This window comes from Leiobunum rupestre, chromosome 5 (genome assembly GCF_980474605.1).
Source record: "Leiobunum rupestre chromosome 5, qqLeiRupe1.1.hap1, whole genome shotgun sequence".
In the NCBI taxonomy this organism is placed as follows: Eukaryota; Metazoa; Arthropoda; class Arachnida; order Opiliones; family Sclerosomatidae; genus Leiobunum; species Leiobunum rupestre.
Window position 1 is genome coordinate 68547283 of NC_143388.1, and position 13502 is coordinate 68560784.

The 13502-nt window shown below is 34.9% G+C and overlaps 1 protein-coding gene and 1 long non-coding RNA gene across 2 annotated transcripts; one reads left to right on the top strand and one right to left on the bottom strand.

Moving 5' to 3' along the window:
• The first annotated feature begins 1111 nt into the window (after window positions 1–1111).
• On the top strand, window positions 1112–9307 carry LOC149945669 (interferon regulatory factor 2-like). Its single transcript, XM_090175912.1, has 3 exons — window positions 1112–1153; window positions 5745–5954; window positions 9102–9307. The coding sequence occupies exons 2-3, from the start codon at window positions 5753–5755 to the stop codon at window positions 9239–9241; spliced, it is 342 nt and encodes a 113-aa protein (XP_090032038.1). The 5' UTR covers window positions 1112–1153; window positions 5745–5752; the 3' UTR covers window positions 9242–9307.
• Window positions 9308–11782: 2475 nt separating this feature from the next.
• On the bottom strand, window positions 11783–13211 carry LOC149945670 (uncharacterized). Its single transcript, XR_016480926.1, has 3 exons — window positions 12886–13211; window positions 12602–12757; window positions 11783–12539 (listed from the first exon to the last, which is right to left on the bottom strand). It is a non-coding gene; the product is annotated as an uncharacterized LOC149945670 (long non-coding RNA).
• Window positions 13212–13502: the final 291 nt, after the last annotated feature.

Genomic DNA, 13502 nt, shown 5'->3' on the forward strand with positions numbered 1-13502 from the left:
TTTATGTTTATCATTTATAATTATTTAAAATAAATAAAACTTACGGGATTTATTAGGTAATATTTACATTTTAAGCTGTGTTCTGTTACAAACGATTGTATTTGGGCTAAATACTGGTTTTCAATCTTTAAAAAGTGTAGACCTCTTTGAAATTCGCAAATCGGCCAAAATACTTTTTCAAACTGGATTTTTAAATTATATCGAAAAATTGGGCATATCAAAAATCGATTTGTATCCAATTACAGCAAAAGTGACATAATAACCAAAAGTGTGACAATCCCTGTACTTTCGTATGCTAAAGGTTTAATGAATACTCGACTCGAGATCGACCACATTAAAGACAACTTATTGTCGCCTTTCTGGATCATTTTTTAGTCTATGGTATTATATCGTAGGTAGATGGCGATAGCGTCTTTACAGAACGACGAAAAATGGAAAAATACACTAACTTTGACCAGTGCTACTTAGTTCCTCCGTTCCTCATTACGAGGCGTTATTTGTTGGTTTTAACTTCCTTCCGTAAAGTTCCCTTCTCCCCTCCCAACTCGTATTTCTCTCTTAACATTCATTCAGAAATAGGTCCGATTGACACACTTTTGGTAATTATGTCACTTTTGAATTACAGTGTGTGAATTTCACCTCTATTCCGACTCAATCAAAATTATTTGATCCAAACTGAAATTGATTCAAACTGGATGTATCTTGGATCGCAATTTGAAAATTGTATCATGTTATTTTTGTTAAGCCATTAAAATTATTTCGAATAATGTTCAACGGAAAAACCATAGTAAATATCAAATACACTAAATTTTCGAGATTACCTCTCGCTTTATTACGGCCATATTTATATCATTAACTACCATCTGGACTCCACATTGCATCGAAAACACTTCATATACGTACATGTAGAGAGCTAAAAACATATTGCGAAATTTCTCCACACCTTATTTTACGAAGTCAAGTGAATGATCAGTTTGTTTGCTTTTCACTGAACGACTGTAAGAAAATTCTACCTATCAGCCAGTTTCGGTTAAAAGATAAAGGAACGATTTCTTATTTGTTGAAACAATGCGCGATTGTCCGTACGCTACTATTTAATACGAAAGCTCATCCTCGACAATCATCTCTTAAGAACGTCTTGCGACGGAGAACAGTAAGTCACAGTAGCTTCATTTTAGAACTCTTTCCATCAATACATCGTTTTGAATAGCAATTTTTATGAGATTTTAAATATTATATTTTACTCCATTAAATATTATCATAAGTAAAAGAATAATAAAAAGTATGACACTTTCTATTGTTTTAATGCTCCAACTTGGACTTTCACTATACAGTCGTGTCCTTGGTAGTAGTATATTTCGCCTTTGGCATATTTAGACACTAGGGGGCTCTGTGCAGTGCCGTATTTCCACCTAGGCCAACCTAGGCCGTGGCCTAGGGGCCCATCCTTGGAAGAGGCCCTCCAGTGACTGTAATTACTGTATTCGAAGGCAAAAATCTATAATATCAATCGTAATTTATATTGGAGAAATTCCTAGGTAGAAGATTTTGTTTTAAAATTACCAAAAGTTCTGCCTGGCAATTTACGGACGCAGCCTTAAATCGCAATGTTGCATAATTATCGCATATTTAGTCGACGATTGTTAAGAGCTTTTATTAAGTAATATAACCGTAGAGCTCAGACTTCTACGCTGAATCAGGGAAATTCAGGCACAGCCTAGTTCCACGTACAAGAGTAAATGAAGCGCATGAAAAGGGAGCCCAGACTCCTTATCTGCCTATGGGCCCAGGATCTTTAAGTCCGGCCCTGGCTCTGTGCTGAGGACCAAACGTAGATGTCGCAATATAGCTTTGAAAATCAGTTCGGTAATACCATAAGTCTATAATATTGTTCCATAAGTCTATAATATTGTTCCATAAGTTTGTCACTTTGGAGAATATTTTACTGAGAGCTAGTAACGGAGTCACGTCATCACTAGAAGAAAATCTCCCCCTAGCGAGGCGTTGTCAAAGGTTACGTGTGAAGAATTCGCAAACGGACCCAAAATGGCGGCGAAGCCCGTTATGCAATCTGTCTTGTGAATAGCTATCAGTAAAACCTTTGCATGTGAAGATTAGGAAGTGTCTTATTAATGTAACAATATTATACACTATACTTGGACGTTGCAAAAACCAGAAACGGTATTTTCAACAAAGACTTGAGTGGAACGAGCTGCAAATGCACTGGTTTATGTAAATTAGAGACATACGCAATCAGAGGAGTGAAATCGGTGAAAATAATTTCTAGCTTTTTTATTAGGTAACAAAATAAAGAAAACAATAGATACGGAAAGTATTTTTGTATCGCGTTTGTTGTACGTCGCTTAACACGAAACTTGGTTTATGTTGTAGTGTCCAAAAGGAGTTTAAATTACTCAAATTTTTGTTTTTTGGCAGCTAACCTGCTTTTATTTTTGATTTTTAAAAGGCGCGCAACATTAAAACCCAGGTCAAATCTAATCCCATCTGAAGTTTTAACTCGCGAAACGGCAACGTACGTCACTCCGAGGGCAAATTAGTTAGGCCCAATGTCCGTAACTGCTTTCTCGAGTGTCAAACCTTGGGAACGGTGAATAACAGATTTTTTTTCATCAAAACGTTTTGTTTTAATTCTTATGGTGTAATCCCTAAAAGATATTGAAACTTGTTGAAGAATATAAAAATGCAGTTCCAACTGCTCGTTATTACAGTTATTGATGTGAAAAACAATATATCTTTTTGAAAGAAATAGTACATCATCTGTACATGAGACTAACATGCTTATAAGGTTACCACACATAACACAGAAAATGGTAAAACCAGAAGCATATTATATATATCTTCCGAGATAAGTATCCATTTACGGCCACCGCATTCTAGATTAAAAATATCTTTCGTTTATTACTCTAACTACGAAAAAATTCAAGTATTTTATATACTTATTTAAAGTCATATATTTTTGATTTATCCTAGCATATTTTGAGAAATCATAGGGAGCCTGCTAAGTTACTTGTTTCAACCAAATACCATTATTAATAGTGGGACATCAATCCTTCTCTCATTTAACTAAACTATTTATTAATTCGGTTATAGAACAATTTGTACTCGTCTCTCCAATATGTCTCACTTTTACCTGCTGGGAATTATTATCACAGAACGTTACAATCGATCAACGCTAGTTGTCTAATAAGTAAATATTTTTCCACCTATTGTAATATTTTAAAACTACTACATTTAAATTTTCATGTTACTAGTTGAGTCTTTGTCCTGTTGTATAAAGAGCCTTTGGATTGAGCGCGCAACTTTCAATTTAAAACTGGTATTGACCTATTTGACCCCGCGCGAAGTCAGTTTATAAACGCCATTTGTAAAGTGAAAAACTAATTTTTATCGGCAGGGCAAACGTTCGCTTTGACGACTAGGCCAAGAGCTCCTACTAGGCATTAGAACCTAATTTAAAATTAGCACGTGGAAGATGGGCAACTGAATGTTTAGGTGAAAAACAATTATGGATTTATGGTCGTTCCAGGAAGGTATATATCTATAGTTCGGGAAAAGGATTATATTGAGGCTATTTGTGGTGTTGCTCATCCCAAGAGCCCTCGTTTTCGAGGAATAAAGTCTTTCCTCAATGAAAAATCAAATCATTGCATGGTTCCCTAAGACCATCATCTTCCGACGCGATTGAAGCTCACGCCAGTGACGTTTTCACTTCCCCATTCTCATGCCGGAGAAAATTCGATCACGATGCTCACGGATTGTTTCAACATTGTCATTCTTGGGAACCTGGGATTGGACTACCACAAAGAAATTGTACATTATTCTTTCAGGCTGGATTTATTTAAATATTCAATGTCATTGTGGATATGACAGATTTAGCTTTTGGTAGCTAAATTTGTGAATTTAACGTAGTCCATAACCAGTCAAATTGGGAACTGTTCTTATAGTTTTGAGAACAGGGAGATTAATTACACTCGCATGTACATGTAGATGTATCAAGTATATTTGGTTAATAAGAACCATCATGTGCATAATATTGTTACATAAGTGTGACACTTCCTATTCTTCACATGCAAACGTTTTACTGAGAGCTATTCACAAAACAGATTACATTCACTCTTAAAAATGAAGAGTTGGGTTATATCACTGCAACCCAAATTTGGGTTAATAACAACTCAACATTAGTTACTTTTTTAAATTTGTTAATTTTTAATGGGTTGTTTTATTAAACCAAAATTATATTAAAAATTTGGGTTGAAATCAATATAGAATCTTTTTAAATCTCATTTGGTTTCAAAATTTTCAACAATGTTTAGCTTATTCCTAGTTTCCTACCGATTCTCATATTTGTTGAAAAGTACATAGTTTGTTACTTTAATAATTAAAAATAAAATGTGTTGAAAATACAAAAATAATCCATACAAATAATACAATGAAACGGACATATAGAAATTTTCAGTATGTACTCTCTCGGGGGAGATCGTTATTATTTGTAAATTTCAGAAAAATCGTGAAATGTTTCACGGTTTTAGAAATGTTAGTTTTTGAACGCTACGTGGTAGACGAAAAGTTTCAATAAGCGAGTTGTAGAGCATACTCGAAAACCTTAAATGGAATTGGTCTGGTGGAAATCTGACATTTCGTCACTGAAATAATTGGTCATGAAAAACAAACACGCTGGTACTACCACGTAGCGTTCAAAACCTAACACTTCTAAAGTCTTGAAACATTTCATGATATTTCTGAAATTTACAAAAAATAACGATCTCCTCCGAGAGCGTACATACTGAATATTTCAAATTTCTAGAAAGTATAAATTTTGAGAAAAATTCCTGAGCCGATCAAATGATGACACTCTGTATACGAAAAATTAAACGTCCCTCTTAGGTATGAACGTTTTTTCATGGTGAAATTGTAGGAGTAAAAGTTAAATGGATAACTCACATAGATTATTATTTATCAAGGCAAAAACTGTCGTGAGTTTTCGACCCGCGTGTCTTTGTCTAACTAATTAGAACGAAACCAATTTTCTGATATATATCGTATCGTAAAAAACCTAAAAATGTATCAATCGTTAAAAAATGTATTTGTATTTTTAACAATTGATAACTTTATAGGTTTTTTACAAAACGATATATATAAGAAAATTGTTTTTTGTTACATGGGTGGCGATGGCTTTGATGGCTGGCTAAATCCTTAATTTGGTGGAAATTTAAACGAAACAACTAACGCGTCAACATTTTGGTAGAATATTTTATTAATTTCATTAAGAACAGGTATTGTCAAAGTTTTTTTCGCGTTAGGATTTCACAGACAAGCTAGTACTTCGATCAGATGGCGACTTCGATATCTTGGCAGAAATCGCTCTTAACGCAGAGCACGATTTGAACTTATAGGGAGCTAATATATTATAAATTTATGGCGTAGAATATCTTCAGACAGAAAAAGATAAAACCAATCCGTCGAGGTAACACTGTGACATTTTTTAGTATGTAGGTAGTTTCTTTTCGAATATTCGGGTAAAATACCATAATGTACCCTTCCTCAGAGGTGAAAATAACTAGACGTTGTGCAAAGAGATTATATAATTTTGTCATACCAACATTTCCCGCCACTCTATGCCCGCCCACTTACGTGACCCTTAAATGCGCTCGAAATTATTCCATGTAGATAATTTGGATTCTTGAGGAATTTTCTAACGAATCACTTTACCGTTTTTTATAAAGGTTTTAAAATGGCAAAAATGAGATGCAGAAGGCACAAAATAACGATTGTTGACTGGATTTACACGATGTTGCTTTGGAGAAATATCAGTGGCCTTGAATGGGTTGATAAAAATACGAGCGTTTTTCGTATTTCGTGGTTGCATGGCTCAAATCTTCTCAAAGACTACGATACGGATGTAGTTTTGGCCAACGAATGGGCCAAGTTTAAAGGTAGGACCCTACCATATTGACTAGTGAGTACATACAGAGTGTTTCAAAAGGTTATGCAAATATTTTAAAGAGTTGAGAAATATGCCTGTTTTTCCCCATTTTCCTACGATGAGTTAAAAGAGCGATAGAGAGCTTCAAAGTGTGGCCTACTAGCCCCTGGAAGTAGGCATTGGTAAAAGTCCGTGAGACGGGGATGCGCCGGTTCGGGTACCTTTTCTAGTAGAGACGTTGAGCAGCCAAAGCATTGCGATCCGCTAGTCCATACGCGAAATGAACTCCATTGTTGCAGATTGAAAAGGATGAGAAATCGCGGTTTACTTTTTTACGCTGGTTACCTCGATTTGTTTAAAAATAATTTTTTACCTTTCACACGAACTCAAACCTTAATGTTCGCATTTCCCTGCTGCTTTTTTTCGAGCTTGTTGCAGACTACGTTCAGGGGCTAGGAGGCCACACTTTGAAGCTCTGACGCTCTTTTAACTCATCGTAGGAAAATTGGGGAAAAATAGGCCTTTTTCTCAACTCACCCCCCACAACTATTTCAAATTTTTGCATCACCTTTTGAAACAACCCTGTATAGAAGAGTTCTTTATAGAAGGATGAGTTGCGAAAGGTGAAACGTTGCGGCGATAGACTGTCCAATCACTGTGCTCGCAGGTTATGGGATTTGTCCTTAATGGAGAAGAACAAGTCATACCTAATTATTCGCCAAGAGGCTAACGCCTTTTTTCCGTGATAGGTTTTACGGCACGCTGCTCATCGTTCTTTACAGAATCCTTGAACTATCATTAGTACTGTTGAGGTCAGCAAAATGAAACCGGGAACTGCTTACTGCGCACATATAATGCAAATAAAGCCTATTTTAGACTAGTGATTTTCCGATGATCGTTAATAAAACGTTTTTGTGAAACGTTTAAATAACTGTTTTTGAGGTGATGGTTGACGTATTGTCAAAGTCAAAAAAGTCGTTATAAACAAATGGTTTCTAAACGTAAAATTATCGACTTTTTGCGGTTGTATACTATTGGACCGAATCCCGTTTGACCGAATCTCATTGAACCGAAAGGTATTTTCGTTTATAGCCCAACATGGCGGGATTCAGTTGATTGGGAAATTTAAATCTGGTTCGTTTTCACTTCGGGTAGGTTAGTTCTCGTTGGGTTAGGTTGGGTTAGGTTGGGTTTGGTTAGGTTAGGTTAGTTCAGGTTGGGTTAGGTTGGGTTAGGTTAGGTTGGGTTAGGTTAGGTTGGGTTGGGTTAGGTTAGATATGGTAGGCAACTATTTAACGTCGGGTCTTATCAAGGTTATTTCCCAAAATTAAACCCGGAAAATATCAAATTTCAAGGGAAAAAGGTCTAAAAATACACGTCGGTACGAAATAATTAATATTTAAGACATAGTTTAGTCCAAATTAGATATACTATCGTCACGTAACCTACGATATATAAATATGTATCACTAACGGTATTTTGAATGATAACCGCGCAAAACGCGGTTTTCGGTCGATTGGAATTCGGTTGAATGGTATATTCGGACGAATGGGATTTCGGTCCAATGGTCTACAATCACTTTTTGCTACTTGGGAGGGTATCTAATTAGGGTAATTTCATAATCAAGTCGAGTATTTGAGTAAATGAAGTCTTAACTGGTATAAAATTATCCACAATTGAGATAAACTGTACATAGGGAAAAGCTGTTTGAATATTTTTTTTAATTCTTTAATTTAAATATTCCAGTCATGGTGTTACGGTTAAAATAGTGCTTTTTGTAATTTCAGTTATGCTATTCAGGGGGTATTGCGATAGAAACTCGGGGCAAAATCTTGTGGAACTAATATTTTTAAGAAAAGAAGCCACGATTTCTAGTAGTTGTAGGTTCGTAGAGTCATTATACAGCCGTCCAAGGGCGTATTTAAGTGGGGGGGGGGGGGTTTGGGGTTCAAACCCCTTCCCGAAATGCTGATGACTGGGGGGGGGGGGGTGCCTAATAAAAATCAGTGAAAATTCCGTCAGCACCCCCCCCCCTTGAAATTTTCCTTCAAAATCCCCCCTGAAATAAAATCCTGGATACGCCCTTGCAGCTGTCTGCTCAAGTGCTTTTCCCCTTTTTAGTGTTAAACAGTGAAGCTTTGGTCGGAATTTTAAGACGTAGTTATGAGTACGAAAACTCACTCATTTTACGTTGATGATAAAAATAATCAGGTAAATAGGATGAACGAAAATCATTGAGGGTGACTTTTACTCCGACTACACTGAAGATGGCGCTACACAACACTAGGGGCCTTTCTTTTTAATCAATCGTGGCGCGTTCTCATTAACACGGTACATCAAGCGTGCACGCGTCAGGCGTCGTTTTAAATAGAAGCCGGTAAAGCCATAATATTGTGTAGCGCCATCTTTAGATTAGTCCGAGTAAAAATTATTCCAAAATGTTAATAAAAATATCTAAAGAAGATGCAGAATAGAAATCCAAATAATATTTAACTAAATTAGGTGATACCTTTTCTATTTGCAAATCTATCTGCCATCTATCTATAATTTAATACAAAACTAGACTTGTACCTATGCCGCCGAATGAAAACCATATCATTTCCATCAATTTCAGGGCATTCAGGTTTTCAAACGCAACGTTAAAACTAATTTTTATAATATAATTAAAACTTTCTTGTATTATTCTCAATTCGTCGCATTTTTCATAGCTCAAATATGCTCTTGAAAACGTCTAAGAAAAGAAAACATATTTTTTAATATAAGTGATAAAATCATATTATTACCACTAGTGGTCGTTAGAAGTCGCGACGAGGCACTGTGAATTTCCCATCTCTATTTATTCCGTTTCCCCTATCAGGAGCAGACTACGCTTGTTACGGAGAAGTTGAGATTCTTGTCTAAACAGACTGACTTTTCTTAAGTATTGGGAACAGTGGCGTGGCGAGGGGGGAAGGGGTTAGCGCAGTGGGTACGTGTCCCCCCTCCGAAACGTATTGTTGTATGTACAATTATTTTTTTGGGTTTTTAATTTTTTTCAATTGTGTGCCTGCTCCCCCTGAACCGAAATCGTCGATACGCTATTGAATGAGAACGGTCCTTTTTGGGGTTTGATCACGGATTATTTAAAGTTATAGGTATTTAAGTATGTTTATTTCAGGCAAATGTGATTTACAAGACAAGAAGAAGCTTAAGGGTAGGCTTCGTTGTGCTCTTCATTGTAGCAGAGGACTTCAGTATTTGGGGAAAGAGAACAACAGCCGATATTACAGAATTCTGAATCCCAGAGAAATGAACTGAGATACGCGTGACAACGAAATTCAATCTTATGGAACTTAGAGTAGAATATTAAAATTGTTTTTCAATTTGTAATAGGAATAAATAATAATTAAAACAATTGATTTAAAATATTATTTTGCACAACTAATAGCGTTTTCCATTTGTCTGCTCTCGAGCACTCTAGATCGCTCTGATCAACATTTTATGTTCTATTAGCTTGCTCGGATCTGCTCCGATCAATTTTCGCGTGTTCCATTTCGCGCTCTCGGGTGCTCCGAGATCGCCCAAAACCGATCTGCCGATTTCGACAGATCAACGGATCGAGATCGGAGCAAATTTTCGCGTGTTCCTTTTAGATTTTTGGCAAAATGGCAGACCGAGACGCGAAAATTCAAATTACTAGCAGATGAAAAACAACAAAGCGTGGGAATATGTTCATGGAATGTTCCATTTGCGGTTTTACTCTAGTCGATTGGGGCGAGATCTATGACGTCAGAGACAGATTCAGAGCGAATCTTGAGCAATCAAATGGAAAACGCTATTAAAGACATTTGACTTATTTAATTGGAAAACAATCGGTATTTTAAAGCAAGTGTTGGCTCGACTTGAAGTAGCTCTTTTATCAAAGAGAGGTCGTTATCGTAGTTATAAAAGCAAGATAGTTAAGCTTCATTTTTCCCCAAAAGGCGGGTACTTACCCCTCGCGTTGATTGAATCGTTTGTAAATTGGTCAATAACATAAATTACAATAATTTTAAACAATATTTTTTACATGGGATGTATAATTTAGGTTGAACTCCACTAAATAAAGTAAAAGTGGTCTAAATATAATACTGTACAATTGCTCTCTGATGACGTTATCATTTCACTATCTTAAATTTTAGCTTCCTTTGCCATTAATAGATGGCACCACACTCTCCACTAAAGTCGCTTTTTTTCGAAGAATCGGATAGATTCATGGCCATCTATAATAACAGGGGCCTTTTCATATTACAAGTGGCAATGCTTTAAGGCACGAGCGTCACTATAAATTTGTTTTTAATTAAACGATAGAAGATATTTTTTTTTATAAAATGATAATTAATTTTAAAAAATTAAATAAGTACTCCACCCACAATTAATTAAAGCCTAAATACCTCGCGCATTCCCTGAACGCCCCTACTCCTAGTGCCAAAGATGGATTGCGGATGGCTCTAGAATTACATAACCTAGCGAGAGACGGGTAGTAGGAAAAAAGCAATCTAGCATGGGCTTGGAGAGGTGAAGTATTTGCGTTTCTCGCAAGTTGAGGTAGGTGGCGCCACTGCCTTATCGCTGCAGAAAAAAAGTTTGTATTATTTATTATAAGTTAAATAACGATTATTTTTAACCGGTTTTTCGAAAAATTTGTTTTTTAGAATTAATACTTATCGCCTTTTGAAAGACTACTTTGTTATGACAATATACTTTCGTGTCGATATCACACAAGATAATGTTATCTTCTTTATTATAAAGTATACAGATTAGCTACAACCTAACAATGACGTTACAGTATATTACGCAATGACAGTTTATTATAAATGTATGTATATGAGCAATCAATTTTACCCGAGACTATTAAAATGGTTGGATTTTAAACATTAATAAAAATCATCGAAACTTCATTCACGGGTTAGCAGATGGCGTTAGTCGTCTGATGTTGTTTTATTTATGCTCTCTTATTAAACTATTCGCTAGCGAAACGGGTATAGGCGGCGCCACAGTCGCTACCCCTGCAGCTTGGTTTGTCTGCGTACTTTGTTGATCAAAACAAACGATTAATATGGCGGATTGTAGGCGCAGAGGTGGCATAAATTGCGAAGTACCTTTCTGTAGTAATACTGCCCTTAAAAATATTACAATTCGAGTAAATGGTGAGAAAAGAACGTTGGAATTATCGTTTCACAATTTTCCGAAATGCAAAAATCTTTTTAATGTGTGGTTAACTAATATAAAATCAGGGAAGATGCCTAGTTAGTGGGCACAGATTTGCAGCGCCCATTTTAAAGATAAAGACTTTTTAGAAAGAGATGGTGAGACACAAATTTTACTTGTTATTACTGATTTTAAAGTTAATATTATTAAATATATATGATAATAACTGTCATTTAGATGAAGATAATTCAAGAGACGCATGAAATGCAGTGCCATTCCAAGCAATAATTTACCATGTAGACTTATTACAAATCCAATGTAACTAAATGAAAACAGAGGACCCTACGTTTTGTGAATCGTTTTAAAGGTGATCTGTTTTATTATATACTGCAAAATAAGGAAATGCTAATGAATTAAATTAATTTTAGGTCAAGCCGTTCGATTGTCATTATCGCTGGAAAATATTACATTGAGGCCCACAAAATTATGCGTTAAAAGGGCATATTTATCTTTGCCACCCTGATGGTTCGGTATGAGTTTTCGAGTTGATTAATAACATTTCGAGCTATTGCCGCAGATCCCAATATGATTAAAAATAATACTGTAAATTCAAATGGTTTTTATTTTTAGTACTTTTTTGCGTATCTTAACATTTTATTAACTTCTATTGTAATTTCTAATTAAGTGGTTTCTTCAATGAATTTAATTGCTTTTAACTTTGAATTAATTCTATAATACATTTGTTTTTGCCATTTTAGTTAACATGGCTTTGAGTAGAAAATTCATAACATAAATAGTTCAGTTCATTTGTTATCTACAAATACTAATTGGCCAAAATTTAAAATAGGAACTAATTTAACATATTAAAAATATAACTTTCCTTGACTAGAAGTGTAAATTTAATTATAACTTTTCTTTAACTAAAATCTAAAATAAAAATTATATATTTGGACAACGTTTTCTTCAAATATTGTCAGTCTCTCTTAATATCAATTAAAAATAGCCCTTGAGAGAATAGACAAAAAAATGAAAAGGCCTAGCTGAATTTTTCCATAGTAGCCTCTACAGTCGTTATCCAGTAGATTCCTTCCTTTCCAACTTAGTTATTTTGTGCCACTGCCTCTTCAATTGATATTATCTTTGCTACAAATGGACTCTCCACAAATATTTCATCCCGACTAAAAGCTAGAAATAAATTTTTGAGACTAACTAAGTGACCAAATAAGAGTACATAAACCTTTTTGAGCCAGGCAAATTTAACCCTCGCAACTCTAACCATTTTATTACCGTACAATACCAAAGGCACAGTTAGTTCTTTTCCTTCATTTTACCCCACTTCTAAAGTCAGAAAGTTGGGATAGCTCTCAGTATCTTTATATATAAAATAGACCAGCAATTTACTGCATGTTTGCAAAAGCCTGAATTTCTAGAATAATAAATAAAACAGGTTACATTAAAGAATTGGGTTTTAATAAAAAATATATTTACCCACTATTGCATGAACAATGGACCTTTCAATGCTGTGTTTTCCATCACCAACTTCAAATTTTAACTTTTGTTTTAAGCATCCGCACACCTTATTCTATGGATCAAGAGTAGACTACTCTCCAATATACTTAAAAATTTCAAGCATGGAGCGATTCACTAATATACCAAATAAAATTATTTAAAATACATTATACATTATACAAAATGCTGAAGCTACTAGTCTATGAAATTAGAACAATCTGGGCTTGTTCTAATGTGAAGATAATAATAAATTTCCTACATACCTTTAAAACTAGCTTTCAAACTGATCCCTTGTATGAATTCTCCAAGGCCTACTCATAGTGTTATTAAACTCGAATATTTATACTTATATTTACGAATTCAATACCTATTGACAGTTCAAAATTAATAAATAAATGTCGTATATACACCTTTGTTAATACAAAACATTAGAACACGCTTTAAAAAAAAAGCTAAAATCGTTAGTAAATTTCTGGTAAAATGTTTTAATTGATGTTATAAAACGCGCATTTTCGCATAACGCCATTACCCGTATCACCCAAATATAGTTCTAGGCAGTGTGACTAGGTGGCGCAGCTGTAGTTTTCGGTGGCGAATAGCTTCCAAGCAGCAACAACGACTTCACGGCTTACGGACTTTGCTCTCGAACTCGCAGCAAAAATCATCGTGTTAAGGTATATAGAAAAATATAAAGCTTTCTGTCCAATCAATATTCTTTTAAAATTGGGTTGCCATATTTTTCTGACAAAAATATGCCATTAATTTAGTCGAGATAGTTAGGTCAATATGTATCTTTGAATTTGAAATTAAAATATTGTAATATTTTTATGCCAAATCCTTATTTTGTTACCGTTTTTTTATTGATTTTAGGTCATATTAA

Bases quoted from the DNA above. Each gene is read 5' to 3' on its own strand.
- LOC149945669 (XM_090175912.1), top strand. From the start codon at position 5,753: ATGGCAAAAATGAGATGCAGAAGGCACAAAATAACGATTGTTGACTGG. The intron at 5,955-9,101 runs GTAGGACCCTAC...TGTTTATTTCAG, and splicing joins CGAATGGGCCAAGTTTAAAG to GCAAATGTGATTTACAAGAC.